Raw genomic sequence first — 23,546 nt, 5'->3', positions numbered from 1 at the left:
TAATTAAATACAGCACAGATAAAGAAACAGCATAGAGGATGTATGTTACAACTGTGCACTACCATGTTTTCACACTGACTTTGGAATCAGAGCAGAAACATTCAGGTCAGCTGCACAGTTGGTATATTCTGTCTCTAATACTTATTTCTTGTTCAGAAAAAAATCATAAAACTATCTATACATCATAAAATAATCTTATTCATAATCCATACTCCTGGTAACATGCCAGCTAGGCCTGTAGCTTTAAATAACTGTCCCCTAATCAGACATTAATATATCCCCATTTTAACCAACCATGACTTCAGAATCTCAAAACTAACATATTTCAAAGCTGTCTGCCTCTCTATAACATTCTCATATTATGACATTAAAAGTTCAACTGTCTCTTCTCACAATACAAGGGAAAAAAGGAGGGAAAAGGAAAATTATGTAAATAGCCTTCAGTTGAAAGCAGTAGTTGGAATATATTGGGAATTACAGCTTTATTTTGCCTTAGTGATGCTGAATTTCTGGTTTAGGTGTTTTAAATAATCACCACAAAATAAGATGCATAGTTTAAATCAAGGATAAAGAAACTAAGTTTGGCACAAATGTTCCAACAACCACCAAGTGCTTGAATACTCAGATATTGCATCTCCTAGCAGACCACCTTGGCACATCCTCTTCCACTGTGACTAAGTCTGAAAAACTAGTAATATTTAGATTAAGAATTAATATCAGTTTGAAAATAAACCACATTAAATAACAGGTACTAGTATCTGGAACATTTGTACCTCATACCCATCTCTCAACAGTTTTAGAAAGTATCTGTTTATTTATTTCACATACATGTATTTACATTAAAGGAAATTCACACCACTGAAGATACAACATTTACACATTCACAGATATACAGTTTTGTTCTCTCTCCTGTGTTAAGGCCAGGCACACAGCTCTTCTATCTCTGCAATAATGACAATATGAATTTTTAGCAGATCAAACAACTGGCAGGTTTAGTGGATTTTAAGAATCATCATGCTCTGTATATGGTGGTTATACTCTTCAAGCTTTTAGATGGCAGATTATTTCACTGAAGAAAAATGCCTCCTGCATGGCATTTGTATAAGCTTTTATAAATCATAAGTGTATACATACAGTTTCTGTTTTACTGTGCTATCAGTGATCCTTGCTCTATAGAGTTCAATTATCTTTGTAGTAGTTATTAAAGTTAATTCGCAGCAGAAAGTCCTCCAAGTGTGGTTGGTATCCTCTATTTACAAGCTTTGTTACCACTGGAAGAAAATAAAAAAATTAAGTAAGTTTCAACTAAGATTAATATTGTAAATTCATCCTTGACAACATCTATGCCTTTTAATTAAAACAAACAAACAAACAAACAAAAAACATAATGCAAAAATCTGAGAATAATAGCAACAAATGTATATTTTAACCTAAGAAAAGTCCAGTATTTCTTTCTGGAATCATAAAATATTTCAAATAAAAGCAAAAGAAAGACTATGTGTCAGTTCTGAGTGAAAGTGCATTATTCTAACAAAGCATGTCCTCAACAAGTTGGTTTCATAGAAACACAAAAATCACAGAGTCTTTCATAATAAGATGGTGTGTTCCTATCATAATTTCAACTGACCAGGAAGCATGTTTAGGTCCTCAGGAGACCTCTGTGAAAGAAGCAGCTCTGCTGAAGTTTTCTTGAGCAAACTCCGTTGTGAGAGAAAAACCAAAGAGAAATTCCTAGGACAAACCCCTCACACTCAATGAACAAACCAACTGCTCTAAACATCCTGAATTACAAAGGAAATAGAAACTCCCTAAGCTCACAAACATCCCATGCACTAATACCAAGGGAATTAGCAAGCAGCAGCATGCAAGGAAGAAGGGGAGGTGTATTATTAGAAGGGCCCGAGCCAAAGCCATTGAAGTCCAGACAACTTTGTATTGGCTTTCAATGGATTCTGGATCAACCCACTGTGGAAAAAGAGCATTTTACAATACATAGTGACTGAAGGTACAAGTGGAGATGAACAAGCACATATTTGTTTTGTAGTGCTTAATAAAGAGTGTGTAAAAAACTGGGTCACTCATCAGATTTCCTTACGGAATGCTCTATTAATCTCTGTCCATGAAGCAAGCATAGATCTCGTAGTATGGGCTTAGGTGGCTCCCACAGGTGCTCTGATTTCCTGTAGAATGTGGAAGCAGCCATTCTAACTCATCCTGAAATATTTGGTTTTGGTCCTTTGATACCATTTTTGGACACCCTTAAAGAATAAAAAGGGCAGCTCATTTCCTGAAGAATATAGTCTGAACTAGGAAATAGTCTAGAAAAATAGATCTAAGAAAAGCAGTTGCACCTCCTTCAGGAATTCAAGATTTTCTAAAAAAACAAAAGGAACCCAGACCCCACAAACCACCTTTATACTAGAGGAAGGATTAGTAATGTACTAAAACACAAGCAAGATCTGAAAGACAAATGGAAGGTAACCATTTCAGCACATTATAGCCTAAGCTGACAGTGAGATGAAATTTTAACATGGTAAAGGAAAGAACACTTGGCAAATGATCCACATAGTTGAAAAACTTGCCTGGAGCATGTGCTGGGAGGCCCTCTGAGCTTTAGTCCAACATGGGAATCATTAATTCCCAAATTTCATATCAGTGGCAAAACTCAACTACTGCATAAATATCTAAAATCACTTCTAAGTGGTATTTAACTATCTCTCATTGCTGAAAGTTCCAGAACTCAATTCCAGAGAAAAGAAAAAAATGCATGCACGTAAGTACAGCTAAATACCAAATACTTATTTGTAAATCAGCAAAAACTTACAGTCAGTTTTGAAATATCTGTTAGATTTCTTGTGTGGACATCTTAATTGATGCATATGCTGATCTTGGCAAACCACAATAATGCAGTTTTCATTTGGGAACTACACTTCCAACACTCCCTAAGTATACAAATATTCCTACTTCTACATTATACTACCAAAACACTCCAGTTGCCCTTTTCTTCTATCTAGAATTTATGCAATTTCTTACCTTTGAATAAGAAATGGGAGTAGTACTTGAAGGTGTTGTATGACTGCTGCATCAGACCAAAGTTGGGATGAACAGCCATTTGCTTCCCTGCATCGAAGCTCCACGACTGGGAGATGAGCTGGCTGCGGAACTTCAAAATGAGGCTGAAGATGCTGTGGATAATGTTCATCACAGGGGCTGCCTTCTCTGTCAACAGACCCCTAAGAGAACACAAACAACTTCAAAAATTAGTTGATGCAATTTATTGGTTGTAAGACTAGAAATACAAAGGAGTGACAATCCTTTAGGTTAAAGATAATTGCTTTAAAAAATCCCCAAGACTGCAGCCAACAAATTTTAAACAAGGGGCCTAAATCTAAAACAGTTTACTTGCACTTCCAAGAGACTTGTATTTGCCCTAGAGTATCTGATTTCTAGAATGCCATCTGCCTTTGCAAAAGAGATGACATTTACCAACACCATGCTCTGAGTTTCCTTAAACTTTAATCTCCTCGCATCTCACCACCTGCCATCCAAACAGCATCTCTAGACAAGTCTTTTCTGATTAAAAGAGAGACATGAAAGAAGACATTTCTTTTTTGTTTATAATTCTGCTCCTTTTCATCTCCCTCCATCTCACCACTTCACCACTTCATCATTTCCGTGTACACTCTTCAAAAAGAAACCAAATAAACTCCTGCTCCTTTCCTTTTAGTCACACCAGTCCTCTGCCCTACAAGCAGTAACTAAGGGGCTAAAAGCCTGAGATTCCTAAAAGACAGGTGTCTGTTGCACTGCACATAAATCTAGACAGAGGCATCTTTTTGTCCTTTTAAAGTCCAGCCCCAGTCACTGCTTATACATTAAAAGCACATACATTGTACAGGAGATGCATTTTGCATCCTTAGCAAGGCTTATTGTGCACACTACTCATGATGAATGAAACAGCAGTAATCTACAATGGACAGAGTGAAAGAAAAAAAACTGTGCCCTGTGTGCCCTTGGTTTAGGCTCTTAGTTTAGAGTTGTCCTGAGTAGAGTGGAAGCTTGCAGAGGCATGGTGAACAGGAGTGGGAGGTAACTCAAGGAGTCCAGGGAAATGAAAAGGATGGATAACTGAGAAAAAGTATTGAAATACAGACCTTGTGAGATGCCATGAAGTTTGCTTCTTACATTAGAACTCTTTCATATGTAAAGGCCACTTAATGTGTCATGTAAAAGTCAGTTTTGAACAAATACATTAGGCTAGGACTTGCCACTCCCTTAACATGTATTTGAAGTAAAAGTCAGTATGGTAGCTTGCCTGAAGATTGCTTTGTTGAGGTATTCAGCATGCGTTCTGTGAATTTCTTCTAGGTTGCCCACAGAAGACAGTTTGTTTCCAAATTCACACCATGTAACATGAAGAATCTGATTAGCAATGTAACCTTGAATTACTTTCACAAAATGCTGCATCTCATGTTTATACAGCTGGAGCTGTCGAAACTGAACAGAATTTGATGCACGACTCACTAAAGCTGAAAATAAAAGCAGAAATAGATTATCAGCCACAGAGACCATCTAAAAATCAGAATTTTTAAAGGAATAAAGGTTTTTATTAGTGGAGTCTGTTTAAAATGCCAAGGAAGATTTTTAAGAAAGTTGTGGCTTTTGAAGTTTGACATGAGTGTATATAAGCAATTGTCTAGCAGAGGGTGCTGAAGCATTTTAAACATGCTCCCTCATTCACTAGTCACACATACCAGTGCGCTTTAAGTGAAACCAAACATCCTTGAGAGTCCACACCATGTGCTTCAGCTGAAGCAAAAAGGAGAAAATCTTGTTGTATTTGTTCATGCAGCTCTCAGTAATGACAATGTTCAGAGGCCAGTCAACCTACAAGAAATAACAGTGCTGATCATACTACATTTTTATTAGAAATTATAACATTATTTCAAATACAAGTATTTCAACAATTATTATGTATTTTAGTAATGTAATGCAATGGTCAGGCTAAGTAAATCCCATAGTTCCCATTACACATTATTTTACTCCATTCTTATTAACATACTCACTTTACCACTGTACATAAAAACCATGGCATAACTTCAGTATTCCACCTTGCTCCATGCCTCCTTACCTTGTACCTGAGCTCTAAGCAACTCAGAGCATCTGGTGCATTGGGCTTGAACATTTCTGGGAGATACTTGAGGGCAAAAGAAAGATTGGAAGCAAGCTGGGTGTCACCATGAAGACTGTATTGTAGTGCTTTATTTAGGATTGAATTAAGAACCAATGGATTCAGCAATTCACCAGGTGTTTGTCCTGATCCAAGCTAGAGATAAAAAAAAAAAAGTCCTAATTATACCATATTAATAAGAAGTCTTGGCTGTTGAACATAAGTGAATTAATGCACAATGGTAAAGTGGTGACCATACTGCCTTGATTGGAAGTTTTTACTTCTGCCATAGGGATGCATGAACAGTGTAAGGAAGCAACTTCTGAACTATCTTCTGTTCACAGCATGAAGGTAATCTCATATCTACACTGATTGATCTATGTCTGCTGTGGTTCAGGAGCTGCTACAAGTTCCTCCTGCAGGGAACAGAATCTTTAGAAAGCCAGGTACCCAACAAATTTATCTGACTTGAATCTGCCTATCTCATCACCTCAGCACTCTCAGAGGTTTATAAACAAAGCTATTCATCAAGTCTAAATCCCCAAGTGCTGCCCCTAGTTGGGTCTAAAGCATTTCCAGGATTCAGAAATGCATGAACTCTCCTCCAGCCACCTATCTCTACAGGCAACCATCTATACCAACCCTATACATAGGCTCTCTCTCCTACCTTACTGTCTTCCCCATGAACACAGCAGCAAGTCATGAAAATGCTGCCTCATCAGAGGGCCCAGCACTCTCTTCACACACCCTCCCCTCTGCTCTCTGTTTGAGGATATTTAAGGTAAGAGCAGGTAGCTTGCAACACAGGCCTTTCCACTGGATTTGAGCCAATGGCAACAGGCTCTTCCAGCCTTGCTGCCAGCAGACAGGAGGGGACAGCAACAGTGCAGCAGTTTTCACAGGAAAGAGTGAAATATCCTTCCCTGAGTGCTTATCTGCCCAACACTCTCTATGCTTACAACACTACTACAACACTTGTTTGCAGATTTCTCCACACAGTACAAAAGAGGAAAACTCCACAAGCCAGGATTCTAATTCACAGCATTCCCTGATTCCCATCCAAACCAGTTCAGAGGCATCAAGGTAAAGCAGACAACCCAAACACTGGGGTTAAGACAACAAAGCAAATACCTTTTCAAACAACAGGTCACTGAGTGACTGAGCAAACTCCCCATCTTCCATTAACAAAAAGTGTCTCAATGCTTCAAAATGCTTCTCTACGTTCAGCTCCACGAAGTAGTAATCAACTATTGCTTTGTTCACAAGAGAAACACTACAAATAAAAACACAGAAAAGGTATTAAGCTTACATACAACTCCTTCCTTATTGTAACATTCAGCTGTGGCTACATCAGATTAATGCTCTAGTACTTAACTGTGCTAAGACAAGATGTTATTCATACAGGCAAAAAACATGAGACAAAAAATCTTCACCCATTATATACCAGCATTAAAACCTACCACTTCAGGCAGCTGGGTTCTGAAAAATACTGGGGAAATATTTTAAGACTGTATACACAAAATGATCTTTAGAAAATGCTGCTGGACCTGGAGCAACATTTTATTAACAGAATTGTTATCTCTGTCAACTACACAAATTAAGAGACTGTTAAATCCTCAGTAAGAATATACTGAAAATATATTGAAAATATATTGAAAAAGCTCTTTCACCAGATATTAAGGGCAGATCTATACTACAGTCTACAGTACAATGTAGGTATTCAACCTAGCTCTAAATAATTTAACTTGCCTATCAGGGATAGGGTAATTCTGGCAGCACAAAAACTCAGGCTCAGTTTGCTAAATATGTGAATCTGTACACAGGTCATCCTGGTAGCCAACCAGCTGTTTAAAAATTAGTTAGACAATAACATCTTCTACATTGCACCAAACTTTGGGTATAGCATACTCAGAGCTAACAGATGGGAACTTACAGGAAAGCAGATTCCAAAAAAAGTGTCTGTGAATAATTATTTTCATGACAAAAACTAATCTTGCACAAAGTAACAACTAATTCTTTTAGTTTTAATTTAATGGTTTAAATTTAATATTGAAACATATTTAAAATATGATTAGACATAGTAATTAAACCGTCTAACATATGTGTGGTTTTCTTATACATCCCAATAGTAACAAGAACATTATTATACCTCAAAACAGGCTAAAAGCTGGAGTTCCCATGGAAACATGAAATATACCCTGATCAATATGAAATTTCAAGTAATGAAAAGATTTCTTTTTACTCCATTATCTTTCATCTTTCAAATACAAATTAGCACACATATTATAAAGAATACACCTTCTTTTTAAAAGGGCAATGGAACTAATGGTGTCAAAATCACTGCTGCACACAAGACTTCCCTCTGAGCACTTACATTCCAAACAGACATTCAAATTTTTAATTTACACACAAGCATCTAAGTTTTTATTATTATTTATCATGAAGATCTAAACTTTTTAATTAGTAATGGACCATTTACTGAATTACTTCTAGGAGCTAAGAGCAAATTTAAGAGAATATACGTGCAACTAACTCCAGTCTCAAAATAGAATACAACATTAATTGCAAAATTAACTGCACAATTCCTAACAAATACTCACTGAGATACAAGTGGAGCAGTAATAGAACGTTTCATCAGCACTGGCAGAGACAAGAGCTCACTCAGCTGTACAGCAGTTTCATCTGTTGCAGACTGCACCGTAGGATCCACAGGAAACGTGTATGATCTTGGTATCACATGATGCAAGAGATGAGAAACTGGTGGTTCTGCTACATTTAAAAATATACAAACATGGTAAGTTATTATATTTCAGAAGTTTAATAACACTCTGTATATTGTATATTGTATATAAACACCTCTAGGTTAGAAAATGAACATGTCGAAATGCATTCCTCATCTTTGAGCCTAGGAGCAAATTGTTTGACAATTGCAGTTCATAACATTGGTAATTTACTGGTAAATCATGGCATTCAGCTTTCTTACTTAAATTTACCACACCTTCTATTGATCTACTGTTCCAACAATTCTACTCACACATCAAATCATAACTATCTTGATACTTTTCAATACAATACTGATCCGATAAGGCTTTCAAATAAGCTTGTTCTTTCTTCCAAGTATCTTCCTCTTCACCATCCTCCTCCTTAGTTGTGGGAGCATTAGCTTCAGAAGATAAAGTTTCTTGAGGCACAGGATCTTGTGGAACGGCCTTTTCAGGTTCTTCTCTCTAAAATTCATAAATACACAAATATTATGAGAGATGCTGGCTTTGTCTGCTCAAGCTTAATGTGTTCTTACAGGTAACTGCCTTGCTGTTCCAAATAAAAAGAGAAGAGTCTACTCACCTGTGTTTCAGACACGTAAAAACAATATGATTTTACAAAGACTCTTAGATTAAGACAGAAGTGTATTACCTTAACTACCAGTGTGCTCAATTCTTCAAAAGAAAAAGAAGTCCTCTCAACAATAACTTTTGTTTCTTACCTGTAAGCTCTGTGAGGAATCTGGAGAAGGGTCCTTGTTGACAACATCTGCAGTTACTGTAAATACAACTGAAGTCAGCATTTACTTAGATCTATTTATAATACTTGGTTCATACCTCAGATCTGCTCCTAAAGTTGTTCAAAATTCCTGTATAAACTATCACAGAAACAACCACACCAATAACAGTACCTCACCACAGCCCCACCCAGGCAGTTTTATGCATGCTCTCTACTTAAGGACCTTAAAAGTCCTGTTTCACAAAGTTTCAGGACAGATTTTTTTTAATGCTGTTTCTTGTATATAGGAGACAAGTCTAAGCTCAAATTCTTTCATCTGAATTCTATTACTGTACGAAAAGTCATGCAAAGAATTAAGTGGAAAAAGGAAGAAAGTACCAATCTAGAAAATAAACAGTTACTTTCACAAGCCCTTAAACAAATGCTGACTGAATAAACCTAATTTTATTTTACCTTCTTGTTTCTTTTCTATTGAATTTTCTTTTTTATCATCTTTAATATTGGCATCAGGAAAATCTGTAACACTGTCAGATATCTCTGTCAGCGGCAAAGTCTCTTCCTTAGCCTGTGATGGTTCTGCTTCCTTTCTGCTCCCTTCAGCAGGAGGCAACTCTTCACTGTACAGAAGTGTCTGAACCGTGGAGTCGGATGAAGAACCCGAAATGGTTTTCCGATGAGGAATGGGATCACTTTCTGTGGATGGGGCCCAGTTCCCTATCGGGATGCTTGACTGGGATGCGTGCCCAAAGGGGCTCCAGCGGGATTTCACAGGCTCTGCATCCGACACCAGCTCTCCAATTCTGATGTGTGACTGTGAGGCGTGCCCGTGGATGTTCCAACGAGGTCGGGATGGCACCACCTCGGACACGTTCTCACCAACCTTGATGCTGGCATCAGATGCGTGACCATGGCTGCTCCATCGAGGCCTTGCAGGAGCTACATTTGACACATACTCTCCAATCTTAATATTGGCTTCTGAAGCATGTCCATGGATGTTCCACCTGGGCCTTGAGGTCTCTGTCTCTGAAGCATATTCCCCAATTTTAATATGAGCTTCAGAAACATGTCCATGAATATTCCATCGGGGTCGTCTAGGTTCAACTTCAGAAGTATAGCTGCTTTTTATATGGGAATCTGAAGAATGCCCATAAGGACTTGGATGTGGCTGGTAAGTGTCCACTTGAGGTACATATTCTCCCACTCTAATGCTGGAATCAGATGCATGTCCATGAATATTCCACCGAGGCCTTCTGTTGTCCACATCAAACACATTTTCCCCAACTCCATCATGTCCCTGCCACGCTGCAGATGGTCTGAGAACTGTACTAAAATCATACTCGCTTTGCTGATGCAATGGTGCATTGTCTTCTTCTGGTGCTCCCTTCAAGACAGGCTGACTTTCACCCACTTGCAAAGTCTCAGAAAGATCTGAGTTAATATTTCGGAATGCTTCATCTAGCAAAGATCCCTGCATCCTAATGGCAATAGACTGTTCATCTTGTGACTTTGATAAGAAATCTTCTATATTCACATTGGATTCAGGCACTGACTCAGCACTGTACAGAGAAGTGCGTGCTTTCTCAGAATTTTGGAGATTGCTTTCAGATCCTGATGCTTTAGGCTCAAAATGCTCATCAGCATTATTATTTTCTGGCTCTGCCATGGGCAGTGCTTTGTCAGCAGAAGCAGCATTTCCCTGTTCAGGCTCAGGTTCTTTTCTGCCAACTGTCTCATTAGAATGCAGAGGTTTCACAAAAGACACCTAAAAAAGAAATAATTATTAGACTGTATGGTTGGTCACATATCAACCTACTAGTTAAGGTATCCCTTTATTACAGGATTTAAAATGTTCCAATTTTTCTGATGTGCTATAAATGATAACTACTCACCTTGCTGTTACAATGAATCTTGTGTTTACTGAATTGAAATGAACCATGAAATGAAGTCCCTATTTAGGGAAACTTGGAACAGCAATTTGAAGTTTATGTAAGAAAATAAACTCACTTGTGAAGGTGGATCTTTCTCAACAGGGTTTTTATCCAAAGCAGACTGGCATTCTTTATAAGGAATAATATCTAATTTTCTCCTGTAGTTTCCATCTGGAAGTTTTTCAAGCATTTCCTACAAGTAAAAAAAGAAAAAGGTCTGTAAGCACCAAGTACCAAATTTTCTAAATTACATTTCTTAAACCTTTTAGAGATACCTCAATGCGTTTTTGATCTTCTAACAGGAACTTAAGACGGGCTGTTTCCAACTTGTGGCGCTGGATTTTCCATAATGTTCTTTGCTCCCTACGGGCTGCATCATCAGAAAGCTTGCTATAATGGTCAATTAGTTCCTGCCTAAATGAAGGTAGAAAGAAAGCTAAGTTATAAATTTTTGCACTCTGATTTTCATCTTCCCTTCTAAAGACTAAGAATTTTTAGCACTTCAGAACTGAGAATTGGTTCTTGAAATGTAGAAGCCAGAGGCTTCAGTCAGAGAGAACAAACAGGTGGAAAACACAGGACTGTATTTTTAGTCAATATCTATTTCTATAGCTATTTTTAGTAGGTCATTCATTTGGCTTAAGTAATTTTAGATGAAACAGAAGAAAAGGAAATATCAATTTAACTCTACCTGCTTTTTACTTCTGCTTTGGCATAAAGTGTTTGCTGTGGGCTCTGCTTTTAAATTGTAAGATGCAGCCAAATTTTATTCCTGAAATTTTGATTATAACAAAGCGCAGACTGGATAGAGTTGGCAGAAATCAGTGGGTCTCAGATTTTTTTGGCCACTAACCATTCATAACAAAATTGCTCAGAGACTACCAAAAATCCTTACATCCATCTTCTAACTGCAAACCTTACCCTTGTAGAACAATGTCTGCGAGTTACTAGTACCATAAATTTTAACATACAATAATTTTTTCCTGAGATCTTTATGATGGTTTTGAAGACTACTCAGATACATTTACCTTGCCTTTTTTTCCAGTTCTTCTTCTAAAGCTTTCAGTCTTTTTTCTCTCTCTCTGAGCTCTCGGGCATAGCTGAAATCATCATCAATCTCCTCCTGCTTTATCACAAGACGACGCTGCATAAATATTTAACACTTTTAAAAGCCGTTCTCAACATCAGCTGTAACACACAAATCTAAAAGAAGTTCTTATTTGTACACCATGAGCTACTAATTCAACTTCAGTACAACATATCCTTTCATTTATTTTTAAGAAATACAAATTTCCTCTAGAAACACAGAGAGATACCTCTTGGTCCTTGGCAAACTGTTCTTTCAGCTTCTGAAATTGTTCCCGTTTCTTTGCATCCAAAGCCATTCGTTCTGATATTTGCTTATCTGTATTAAAATCAAAATACTGTTAGTTTACATTAACAAACTCACTAGAAAGCACATAAAATACCACTGTAACTTACCACTAATGGCTTTCAGTACTTTGCTAGCAGTTTCCCGAGCATGAACAATTAATTCTTGTTTGGCAATTTCCATGCGCAAATCCTAAAAAAGAAAAATCAACCAAAAAGCCAAGGTGGAATTTTTTGTATTATCTTAGATTTGAAATACATTGTTGCAAAGACAGATGCACATTTTGTAATGGTTATTAACCAATTGATACAACAAAAAATACGAATAAAATAAGTAAATGTAAAATCTAAAAACTAGTATTGAAAGTCAATATTCCACATTTTAAAACAAATCAAATCCATCTGATATATACATTAAATTGATGGAATCTGAAGGCCAGAAGTCTCTTTGTAGCAAAATGTTCTGAAAAAACCAATTAGCCAAGGAGATTACAAATAGTCTTATCTGGTTACTAATGAGCTGATCTCAATTGTTAAATTAGAATCTAACAGTCTTTCCACTATAGGACAAACCTATACTTTTAAAAGCTCTAGTAAGTAAGTTTATTTGCTGCAATTAAAAACTGCAATTAACCCATGAAAAACTATGGGTATGACTGTAAACACAAATTCTTTATAGACTGTAACAAATATTAAAATTGACTATTTTTAAAAACTTGTAATGAGGCATTTATTCCTTTATTCATTTACCTTTTCCTCCTTGCTTATGGAACTGTATCGGGCAATTCTTTCCATTCGACCTACGTACACTGCACAATCTCTCTCTATTTCTTTCAGTTCTTCAAGTGAAAAAATAACTGAAATCCGGGGAACAGGTATATCTGACCAACATATATAATGCTGAAAAACGAGAAATTTCATTTTACATGCATTTTTAAAATTTTAAAATTATGAATTCACATTGTACATTTTTTTAACTTAGTCATGCTTCCAGACACTGACACAAATCTCCATGCAGGATCTAAAGCTTTTATTAGTATCATCTTTTGGCATTTATGTCATTCAAAGCAGGAGACAAAGGTACAATGCTCCACAACTTGGATCACAGGTTAAATTCTTAGAGTTCTGTCTTTGCTGCTGAAAATCTAATACATACATTTATACTAATCATGTTCTAAATGTCTCAAACTTTCCTTTTCTGAATATCCAAATTAACTGAGCATGAGTAACTCAATGCTGAATGCATCTCTCCTGTCAAAAGTTAGGTTTTGTTCACTTAGATCCCCACAGATCCCCACCCAGTAGGAACTCTCTGGGACAGTACTAACACCCCTACAGGAGAGATCTCTGCACAAAACAAAACTCTCAAAATCATGGCCAGTGCACACCACAGAGAGCCTATTCTTTAACTATACCTGGTCCTCCTCAACATTCCTAAATCTCTGAAGCTGTTCTATTCAGTGCAGGAAACAGATAGTACAACTTGAAAGAAAAAACCCAATGAGTGCACAAGCACACTCACACTGGATTCTCCCAGTCTACTGGTAAAAGCCCAGAAGATGGGCTGCATTCCTGGGAATGTATTAGCCTAAGCAGAAGGGAAGACTCAGGTCTTGAGGACATTATCAAAAAGGGATGAAATATGCCTTGACTCTCAGATGGGAGATGACTGAACCTGGGTGCCATATGACTTAGGGGAAGATACTGTGCTAGTAATGCATAAAGCTGTAACTTATCATGGAAATGATGGCTGCCACTTTTACAAAGAGCTTAGTACTACTGGCACACCTGAGTCATGGTCTGGGAATGGTTAGCAGAGCAGGCTCAGGAGAACTGGCAGAGGGACATTTCACTTGAGGTATCAGGCTTATACCTGACACTACACAGCTGATAATGAGCTGCTCTGCTCTGTGAAGACTGAGCAGCTCTGATCTCAAAGAGAACAGTAGCTACCTGGGAATGTCTACAGACTTCAGACACCTCTCTGCTTGTTTTATTTTTGGACATATAGAGAGAAGAGGGAAGACACAAAGCAGTTCAACATGGTTTTCTTATCAATAACAAGAATTGTTCTGCAAAATACCAATAAACAGAACTACTTAAACACCTATTGAAAATGTAGTGATACAGCTGGAAGAGCTATGCAGAACTGAGCTGTGACCTGGTTAAGTGAGCAGCTTTAAACCAAAAAGGAGTAGTGCAAGAAATGGAAGGCACTTGCTTGAATGCCTAAAACATTTTTGCTTTTAATAAAAAGAAAAGAAATACAGCATGTGCATTGTATACAATAAATCTGATGGTGTTAAAATGTATATTTCTGCAGAGAGGTGGATGATCAGGACACAGAGAGAGCAAATAACTGCCTTTCATGATCCTACTTACTGGGTTTAGATACAGGAGTGAACTTGCTAAAAACCTAGACTCCTGCTCTAGAGTGACATGATTTTCTCAATTTAATGGGAAGGAAGCAACCCAAAACTTACCCTGGGACAGCATAATTTCAGCAAGTTTATGGTTTTCCCACATATGTATACATCATTAGCAATATGTTTAAGAAATACAGGGACACAGTCTTCTACTTCTTTTGAAATTAGAACATAACCATGAGTCCAGTAATGTTTATCTATGTAACAAAAAGATGGAAATATATATTTTAGTTATTTAATTAAACAGCAAAAATTATGTAAATTAGAAATGCTCCATGTATATACTGTACCTCTGAAACAAAGATAATCCTCATTCACCTGAATCATAAATTCTCCATAAACATCCCTGAATACACCACTGTATACCCAATCATAGATAAATCTGAAAAAAAAAAAAAAAAGTACAATATTGAAAAATCAATCCTCTTGCATCATTGTCTTTTTTATAACCAAGGAGTTAGTATGCTCTTTAAAATCTCAAAAGACAAACTACAGGCAGGATAAAAAAAGCCATTAAGTGCTGTGACAATGAAATTTAAATATACAGGAATTGTAGCTCTACACTTTTTTAAAACTATTTTAATAGAATACTTCAGCAATAATTATATACAAGAACAGTGCATCAATTAAAACAATATTTTATTCCTGCATATCAATTTACCAAATATATTAAAAAAATGTATAGAATACTTTGTAGCACATCAAGGGCAGAGCAAGAGAAAAGCAGAAAGGATTTGTTTTAAACAGAGATGATTTCAGCAGGGAGAAACTAAAAGGGTATAAAACAAAGGTGCAATATCAAGCACTTTTTCCCCAGACCCAGAGGCATTTTTAATATACATGCAATGATGAGAACTACTATTTTGGCATATTTATTCATGCTTTTTCATATTTTCCCTGTGTGAGCCACACTTCTGAAGAAATAAAAAAATCACTATTTTTACACAACACAATCTGAGGCTACAGATAAAAAGGCTCAGAGCTCTTGGAGGACTTTTTTTTTTCTTTTTTCTTTCTTTTCTTTTTTATTTTTACTTAACACTGTGGAACAAAGAGGAAGCATTTAACACAGCAACCACTGCTCAACTTCAAGGTTCTAAGTAAAAGTTTAAGAACATTTAAATTATTAAGTCTTCAATTAAATTATTAAATACTTCTATGATTTATTTGAGCAACAACTTATATTATTTAATTTCTTCCAGGTTAAAAAATGAGTGGGTAACACTTTTTGCAGATAACAGAAGCTTCCTTCCAGGGTAGTCCTGATCATGTATAATTGATGCTTCAAGAGATATCTGCAGCAAATTTAGGAATCAATGCAGCAATCCAGATTTTTTTAGGTTCCATGTGATGCCCTTGGTATTTCAGAAATCTGCCTTCCTTCTATAAATAGCAGGGTAAGAGCTGTGAAGAAATTTCAGTGAGGCTTCTGGTAAATCTGAAATTAAACTTCTCTGAAGATTATTTCATGTAGAAGGAAGAAACACAAGAAGCGTGGCCATGGGAGGAATCCTAAATTTAGAGCATTTTACTGACTTTTGTTTTCTCTTCTAAGTATTATGGGAGGAATCCTAAATTTAGAGCATTTTACTGACTTTTGTTTTCTCTTCTAAGTATTTTTACATCTATTACATAACATTGCAAATAATAATGATGACGATGACGATGATGGACTACAGCTATAATTTGTGTAAACAGCTATTAAAAAATTGACCATCTCTTCAGATGTCTGTAATTTTGAAATTGATGTGAGCTGCTTAACAAAACTGTTGCAATCCAAGGAATTCTACTTTTAACTCCTATTATCAGTTAGTTACATGTATTTAACAAACAACAAATATTTTATTCACTTTTGCTAAAAAGCCCACAACAAAAAGACAGTGGAAAAAAGCATGAACATCCCCAGTTTGTACAACAAATAAACTTGTCAGTTTCCAGTTTCAGGATTTTAACTGAGGTATGAGGGAAAAAAAAAAAAAAGTTTATCCAAATCATATATTCCAGTATGAATTTCTATGACAAGAAGCAAGAAGTAAGTCTTATTTACATATATTTATTTACTAATCTAGCCACACACAGCCCATTATATTGTTATTGAGCTAAGAGAACAGAACAGCAATATTAATTAATTTTAATATATACTGCATATACAACACGTATTTTTTTCTGAAAATATTAAAAGCCATTGTTAAGCACACAGAGTTACTCACCAGATTACCAATTCATAACTCTTAAAGTCAATTATGCAGAGAACAGTATGGACACACCTTGTGTATGGCTCACAGCTTGTCTTCAACAAAGACAGAAGAACTGGATAATGCTCATTGCTACAATTGTTGAGAGCCTCTTTGTACAGATATGAAAGCAATTTAACACCCTAAAAAATTAAAAATATTTTAACATTAGGCAACAAACTTCACAACTTTAATAACAAAAATACATATATATTTCACTAGACACAGAAGGCAGGATTCATCTCATTTCCTCCATCAGTTAAGATCACTTTACCTGAGCAAGTTACCTCAAGCTCACTTTACCATTTCTAGAGTGAAACAGGTACGTATAGAGCTGGATTTACATGACTAGAAAGCTTATTTTGAGCCCTTTGTTACTTTAGGAATTGAAAACACTGGACAAATTTCCAAATTTTTAAGCATCTGGAGAAAGGATCACAGTGTTCTCACAGGAGGTCCAGGATCATAGCTTTGCTAGCAGAGAGACCAACACTAAGTACTTAAGATAATAATCCAACATAAATTGCAAAATACTAACATTTCAACCCAAAACAAACATAAAAACATCAAACAAAAAATCACCGTAGGAAATGAAGCACCAGCTCCACCACTGATCCCCAGTGCCGTTGTTCCTATGCCACACAGTTCAGCTAAATACCTAAAAAACAGTATTAAAGCATATTAAAAAATTTCAACCAGAAGTCACCAAGATCAGTGATGAACTTCACTGAATTTGAATATTGTACAACAATCATACTCTATCTGCTGAATGGTAACAGGGATAACAGAGAAACTGAGTATAAAGACCTTGTATGTTTTCCCCAAAATACGCTAGATATTAAAAAAAATCTGTAAAACAGAGAAAAAATACTGATAGACTAGGTAAGAATGCCCATGTAATATGGTCTTTTTTAGTGTATATGAAGATACTGCACTTTTTCTGCTATGAAAAGCTTAAACATTTAATACCATTCTCTTACCTCAGCTGACGACCTAATTTTCTGAATAGAAAGCTGATTGTTAGAAGACTTAAAGTAGGAGGTGTTGACAAAACACAGGCTCGGTAATATTGAAGATATTTTCTCAGTCCACTTGTGAATGCCTGATATGAACAGAAAATATTTAGTCTTACTGTGAAAATTAACAGTCTATCAATATCCCTCATCAATTGCATTGGCATGAAAACAAACCTTTTATAATATATGGCATATATTTTATAAATAAATAACATATGCAAATAGGGGGGCTTGTACACTAAAGAAAGGAGCAGATGAGGGTCCATGCAATTTCAGACATTCCAATGAGCAAGATGACTCCTCTATACCCTTCACACATGCAGTGCACAGAGCCTGTAGCCATGCACAGTGAAATAAAATATCTTGGCTCAGCTTCTTTGACTTGTCCTTTGAGAAGCCCCTCATTCTTATAATACCAACCCAGGGAAATCTGCTTCCTTACTTTTATGCCTAAACTGGATACTGCAAAAAACTTATCTAGAACTTTATCCAACAAAGAGACCTTCTTAACAGAAATTGAATAACATCACTGTAAACCAAATACTCAGAATGAACATCTTCATAACTAATTCTAACTTAATTCTATGCAATAGAAAGAGATTAAATCACCGGATGTTACAGAGTGTACATACAGCTCAACATAATATACAGAGGACAGACATGGAAAATTTGCACTTAATTTTGAGCCAAGTAAAAGTAATTAAAGCTATTCAATACCATAGTTCTCTACCTCAGTTACTATTTTTGAAAAAAAACCCATATATATACACATAGTATACTAAGAAAGCTCTTGTGTTTGAATTTTATACATCTCTCTGTATGTATGGTTTTTAAAGGATTTTAAAATTCTAATTCTTTAGTCCACAACAGAACAACATGGCTAAACATAGCAGCCTTTGGGTAACAAAGACATTTTACTGCATGTTTCAGTACAAGCAAGCCCTCAGAACAGAGAGCTGTGATTTAAATACAGTGCCACTGTTCCTTACTGACCTGGGATGGAGCATTACACTAAAAATACTCTGCAGTTTTGCAGAATGCAGAAATTCCAGCTTTGCATTAAATTGGTCATCTTCTCTACCTCAGATAATTGGCCCATTAACTCTAGTTGACTAAATACAATTGTTTTACCTGAAACACGAGTCCTTTGCTGTATGAAGAATCCAAAACTGGCTGAAGAGAAAATCGACTTAGCCGTGTGTAGTAGGTTCCATACTCTGCAACTTCTGAGAGAAGGTTATGCATTGTCTCTGGTGATGTTCCAGACACATAGACCCCCTCCTTTATCACAAAGGACTGAGCAGCCTAAGAGCACATAGGGAAGGAAAAAAAAAAGGCAGATTCAACTATTTCAGAGCTGTGCTCTGATTTAAAATAGCAAACACACACAAAAATAATAGAAAATTCTGAGTTTAGACTCAGATGACTGAGAGTATATAGCTAGAACAGTGAGACAAACATTGAATTGTAGCAAAATTGCAGAAGTATGAATGATGCCTTAAAATATACAGAATAAGACTCATTATATAATTCCTTAAAGAAAATTCAATCTACAAAATTATTTACACATCTATTTTCAAGTACTCATAAACCTATCTTCCCTTTAGAGAACTACAAATACTCTTAGCCTATTCCAGTAGCATAATTACTGCAATATAGAAATACTGCCTTGTTGACACCAGGCAATATCCAACTTCTTAACACTAGCCACAACTACAAGATCTCAGCAGAAATAAATGTATTGAAAAGGAAACCTCTATGAAGAAAAGAACAAAAAGATTTGACTAAGAAGTGCAGATAAAAATCTTCCCTACCTGGTTGAGTGAAAATGTAGTAGATACCACACCAATGAGGACATTCAAGACATCCTTAACCAGTTCAGGTTCTTTCACCAGCACAAGCTGAGGAAGCTGAAGAGCTGTACTAGTAAACAGTTGCAATTCCCCTTCTCGAAGTTTGTAAAATTTGTCAAAAGCTTCTCTCCCAGCTTCAGTAAGATATGGTTCCTCTTTTTTACCAGGTGGGCTGTGTCAGAGTAAACACAACATTACAGGGTGATTATGCGAAAAGAAGGAAATACATCTCACACAGAAAGAAAATAGCATTTCAGAGTTTTGCACAGACCTCCCCACAGAAAAGTCACTTGTAATATACATTTTTAAGGGAATGTGCATTTAGTCAATGAAACCATAGCTCAAACTCAGTACAGAGAAGAAATACGTGTAGATAATTGGAACATCAGTTCAGAGACAGAATCCTTGACAGAGAACTACCAGCTGCTTCTATGCTTATATAGTGGGAGATATTTAATTCTTCTACTGCTCTACAATTACCACTTTCTCTTTTGAAACTGAAAATATGGAATCATTTTAGACTGAGACAAATTGCATAGCACATAAGAAGTCAAAACAGCTAGAAAAATGCTGCATTTCACATAAACAGTGTTTTGCTAATCCCTTCGTTTTTTGACAAAGATGATTTTATATCTTCCTATGGAACTGCTGCACTCTAAGAACCAGTTTGTTGAAACCACACAACCTCTACGCCTTTATCCTCATCAATGTAGTGCACTGAAACCTGTGAATTAAACATGTTCATTTCACTATTTATACTGAGGTGATGTGGAACTAAGGTGCAATGCACCTTCACACATTTGCATATGGTGCATAGTAAGTTTACCAGTAAGATCAGACACATACTACCCAATTCTTTCCCAGCATCTTCGTTTGCTGGGTCCGTATGTAAGCACTGCATCCCACAAGTCTATGTCTGGAGTGATGCTTGGCTCTGACTGAGAATCAGGAGTCAGATTGGATGCTGACTGGAATCCCTCATCTTCTGACTGGTCTATACTTTGGGGAACCTGTCAGAAAGAGTTCAAATGTCAGACATGAAAGCATTTTACTGAAGATACATTTGCTAAAGAAAAAGATGTTTTGCTATCATTCATGATCAAATGTGACCCAACCTCTCTCACCTACTCTCCTTTTATATCAATTTATTGTAGGCACTCTTCATTTGATGAGTCTTAGGTATTAATGCCCACACATAAAAAACAAATCACTTTCAAAATAATATACTACATTTGTTGGTATTAAACTTGAAACTTTCTTGCTTGGCAAGCGTATAACTCTACAAATTGAGAATCTGAGGTATGGACATTCAACAGTATCTAGCATTAACAAAACCATATTACTCTGCTATTTGTTCCAGGTAAATGATCCAGCATCCAAATCTTCAAACTTGTACACATTTTGTTAACTATGACTAACGTAGTTTGTTCCCTAATTCATATGCAGAAAATCTCTAAGTGTCCAAACAGTGTATATGTCACATCCTCAACTCCCACTGAACAGGAGCCATATGGGAAAAATTGTCTTCAATTTTAGTAAGACAATCACACCCACATAGAAAGCAGCATATTCATCAAGAAATTGCAAATTTTCCAGTCTGATGGAAAGAGTTCACCACTAACTCAAAAAGGTTCTGCTTCTTCTAGGTTACAATTTACATCCAATGTGAATACTGAATGGTAAGGGGTTTCTCTGTTTCATGTGTTTGCCTTCAAGTTTCAATTCAGACCCCAAATTAAAGGAATTAAAGATCTATCCATATGTTAAACAAGATGAGGATCTAAGGGTAGGCTATAAATAAGCCTACCTACACTCGTAAAAATGGAAAGAATGAAAAAAAATTCTAGAAGTGTATCTCATACTTCTATGAGAATAAATCAGCAAAAATAAACAGAACTGACAGCAAAAGGGGAAAAAAGATACAGTAGAACCTGCAGACACTGAAAAGGTAAAAGGACAATAGGCCATTCAAAGGGAAAAAAAACCTCAGAAAAAATGCTTTAAGATATAACAAGCCAAGACAACAATACAGCAAGTTAGGTAAGTCAATCTGAACAGCAAAGCACATACATTCAAACAGGGATGGTTAGGGAGTCAGTCTGAGCACTGACAAGTAATCCACAATGCAGAGGAATTCACTAGACAAAGCAGGCAAAAATGCAAGCAGAAAGGTTGCTAGGGCAGGGAATGTATGGATACAGCTGATGGCTTAAATTCATAAAGCATATGGCCACATCATGGGTTTTGACACAGCTACAGGGCAAGACCAAGGTTTTTGTTATCATGCATCTCCAAAAAGCTTATCTGGTTCTCTGCAAAAGAAAGGATCCCTACTCCATCTCAAATTCCAGTGCGGTATGCTTCTATCACTAATTAAATTATCACCTATATTTTACTCTATAGTTTCAAAGTGACACATGAAAGCATGCATACACTCATTAGTCCAAAACAAATGATACCATACTTTAATTGCAAGTCCAGACAAATCTGCATTGTCAGGCACTGGTGGCAAATCCAGCTTGATGTCCATGTCATACGTACGGCTGTGGACAAGAGCACCGAAGAGTGAGACACGTGTTTCCTTCTCAAACTTGTCCCCAGCAGGACAGCTCTGTGAGAACAGCCCTATGGCAGGGAGCCCAGTGCCAGGCGCAGCCTCCATGATCTGAAGTGTCTGCTGAATTGTGTCGTTGAACTGACATTCTTCGTTTGTTATCAGAGACTGTATGTCAGCTTCAAACACACTCACATCATAATAGTCATAACCCTGGTATTTGACATTCCTCCCAACGTATTTGTTGTTCAGAAAATAGTCCTTTTTTTGTGGTACCAGCTGAGGAGGACCTGTTCCAGCAAGCTGTACTAAGAGATCTAAGACAGAATTAACTTCAGTAAATGGCAAGCATTCAGCTGTTTCCAGTTCCTCCACGAGATTCTCCAGTCTCTCTGCTTGAGCACCTAGACCAGCAACTCTCAAGTTGAAAGACAGCATCAAAATTTTGTTTTTCACTGGGAGTTTGGAAACGTTTGATTGCAGCTTACGAGCCTCATCTTGAAAAAGGTTCATGAACAGGGCATTATAAGCAATCCTTTTCAGATTTTGCTTCGCTCTTCTCTTGCTGATCTTCTGCCTGCCCAGGTGAACCTTCCATGGCAAACCTGTCAAGTGTGCTTCACACAAGTCACTGAACAACTGTGTAATGCTCTCCATTTCTAATGAAAATGTCAGGTTTTGGCAGCTACAGTCTGGGTCTCTGATTTCATGGGAAGGAAAACCTGGAAAACATCAGGAAAAGGAAGAAACTCGTAAGGTGTATAAGAAATTGGTGAGTATGCTTTAACTTGAACTGAGCCCAAACGAAAAGAGAACTGACTTCCCACATATTTAGGGGATGAGCTATAAAAATCCCACTTTATCACCAGTGAAGTGATGGTGCAGGAAGCTGAACTCCAGACGCCAAATTTTTCTCGGCAGACTGAAATAAAAGAGAGAACGCTGTCCTGATCTAATCCCGGATTCCTGCGGGAACACCTCTACCTTTTTCCCGGAGACATCCACCACCTCCCTCCCCCCGCGGCAGGGTCTTGAGCCGCGGGCAAGACGCGGGCGGTGATGGTGACCGGAGGCGAGCGCACGGCTGGGCTGGAGGGCACCCGCCATGGCTGGGGCGCTCCGGAGCACCCACCGAGGGCAGCCGGGGAGGAGCTGAGCATCCAGCTGGGCCCCAGCACGGCGCGACAACCCTCCCCTCGCCCTTCCCGCCCTCGGCCGCCGCCCGGGCCGTACCTGCGGCGCTGCAGCGGCACCGGCAACGCGCCGCCGCCGACGTCACCCGCGCGCGCCCGGGCCCGCCCCCTGCCAGTGAGCGCCGCGGTATCGCCCCTCGGGCCCCGCCCCTCGGGCCCCGCCCCTCGGGCCCCGCCCCTCGGGCCCCGCCCCGCCCCTCAGAGCCCCGCCCCTCAGAGCCCCTCCGCACCGGCAAAGAAAAGAAATCCCCGATTTGGGACTTCCGTGAATCTTACACCGTTCCTGCGCCACTCACCCTA

At 37.5% G+C, this 23,546-nt stretch overlaps 1 protein-coding gene across 3 annotated transcripts; it reads right to left on the bottom strand.

Annotated features, from left to right (window-relative positions):
- Positions 1 to 459: 459 nt before the first annotated feature.
- On the bottom strand, positions 460 to 23,318 carry TUBGCP6 (tubulin gamma complex component 6). 3 transcript variants are annotated; one of them, XM_079305248.1, is made up of 27 exons: positions 23,287 to 23,318; positions 22,874 to 22,975; positions 21,964 to 22,775; positions 20,346 to 20,509; positions 19,461 to 19,671; positions 18,778 to 18,951; positions 17,611 to 17,732; positions 17,213 to 17,288; positions 16,664 to 16,773; positions 14,687 to 14,778; positions 14,454 to 14,593; positions 12,721 to 12,870; positions 12,082 to 12,163; positions 11,916 to 12,004; positions 11,628 to 11,743; positions 10,875 to 11,013; positions 10,676 to 10,792; positions 9,125 to 10,433; positions 8,655 to 8,710; positions 8,205 to 8,397; positions 7,771 to 7,939; positions 6,302 to 6,443; positions 5,132 to 5,326; positions 4,755 to 4,887; positions 4,316 to 4,529; positions 3,034 to 3,233; positions 460 to 1,271 (listed from the first exon to the last, which is right to left on the bottom strand). In XM_079305248.1, the coding sequence occupies exons 3-27, from the start codon at positions 22,708 to 22,710 to the stop codon at positions 1,180 to 1,182; spliced, it is 5,232 nt and encodes a 1,743-aa protein (XP_079161374.1). In that variant the 5' UTR covers positions 22,711 to 22,775; positions 22,874 to 22,975; positions 23,287 to 23,318; the 3' UTR covers positions 460 to 1,179. The 3 variants fall into 3 exon arrangements, with proteins under 3 accessions (XP_079161374.1, XP_079161373.1, XP_079161375.1); XM_079305247.1 differs by lacking the exon at positions 22,874 to 22,975; XM_079305249.1 differs by lacking the exons at positions 20,346 to 20,509; positions 22,874 to 22,975; positions 23,287 to 23,318 and having other exon boundaries at positions 799 to 1,271; positions 21,964 to 22,180.
- Between the last annotated feature and the right edge of the window lie 228 nt (positions 23,319 to 23,546).

The sequence above is a fragment of the Erithacus rubecula genome (genome assembly GCF_903797595.1).
Source record: "Erithacus rubecula genome assembly, chromosome: 4".
Classification (NCBI taxonomy): Eukaryota; Metazoa; Chordata; class Aves; order Passeriformes; family Muscicapidae; genus Erithacus; species Erithacus rubecula.
The sequence above is the reverse complement of the archived record's forward strand: the minus strand, read 5'-3'. Positions and strand labels throughout refer to the sequence as shown.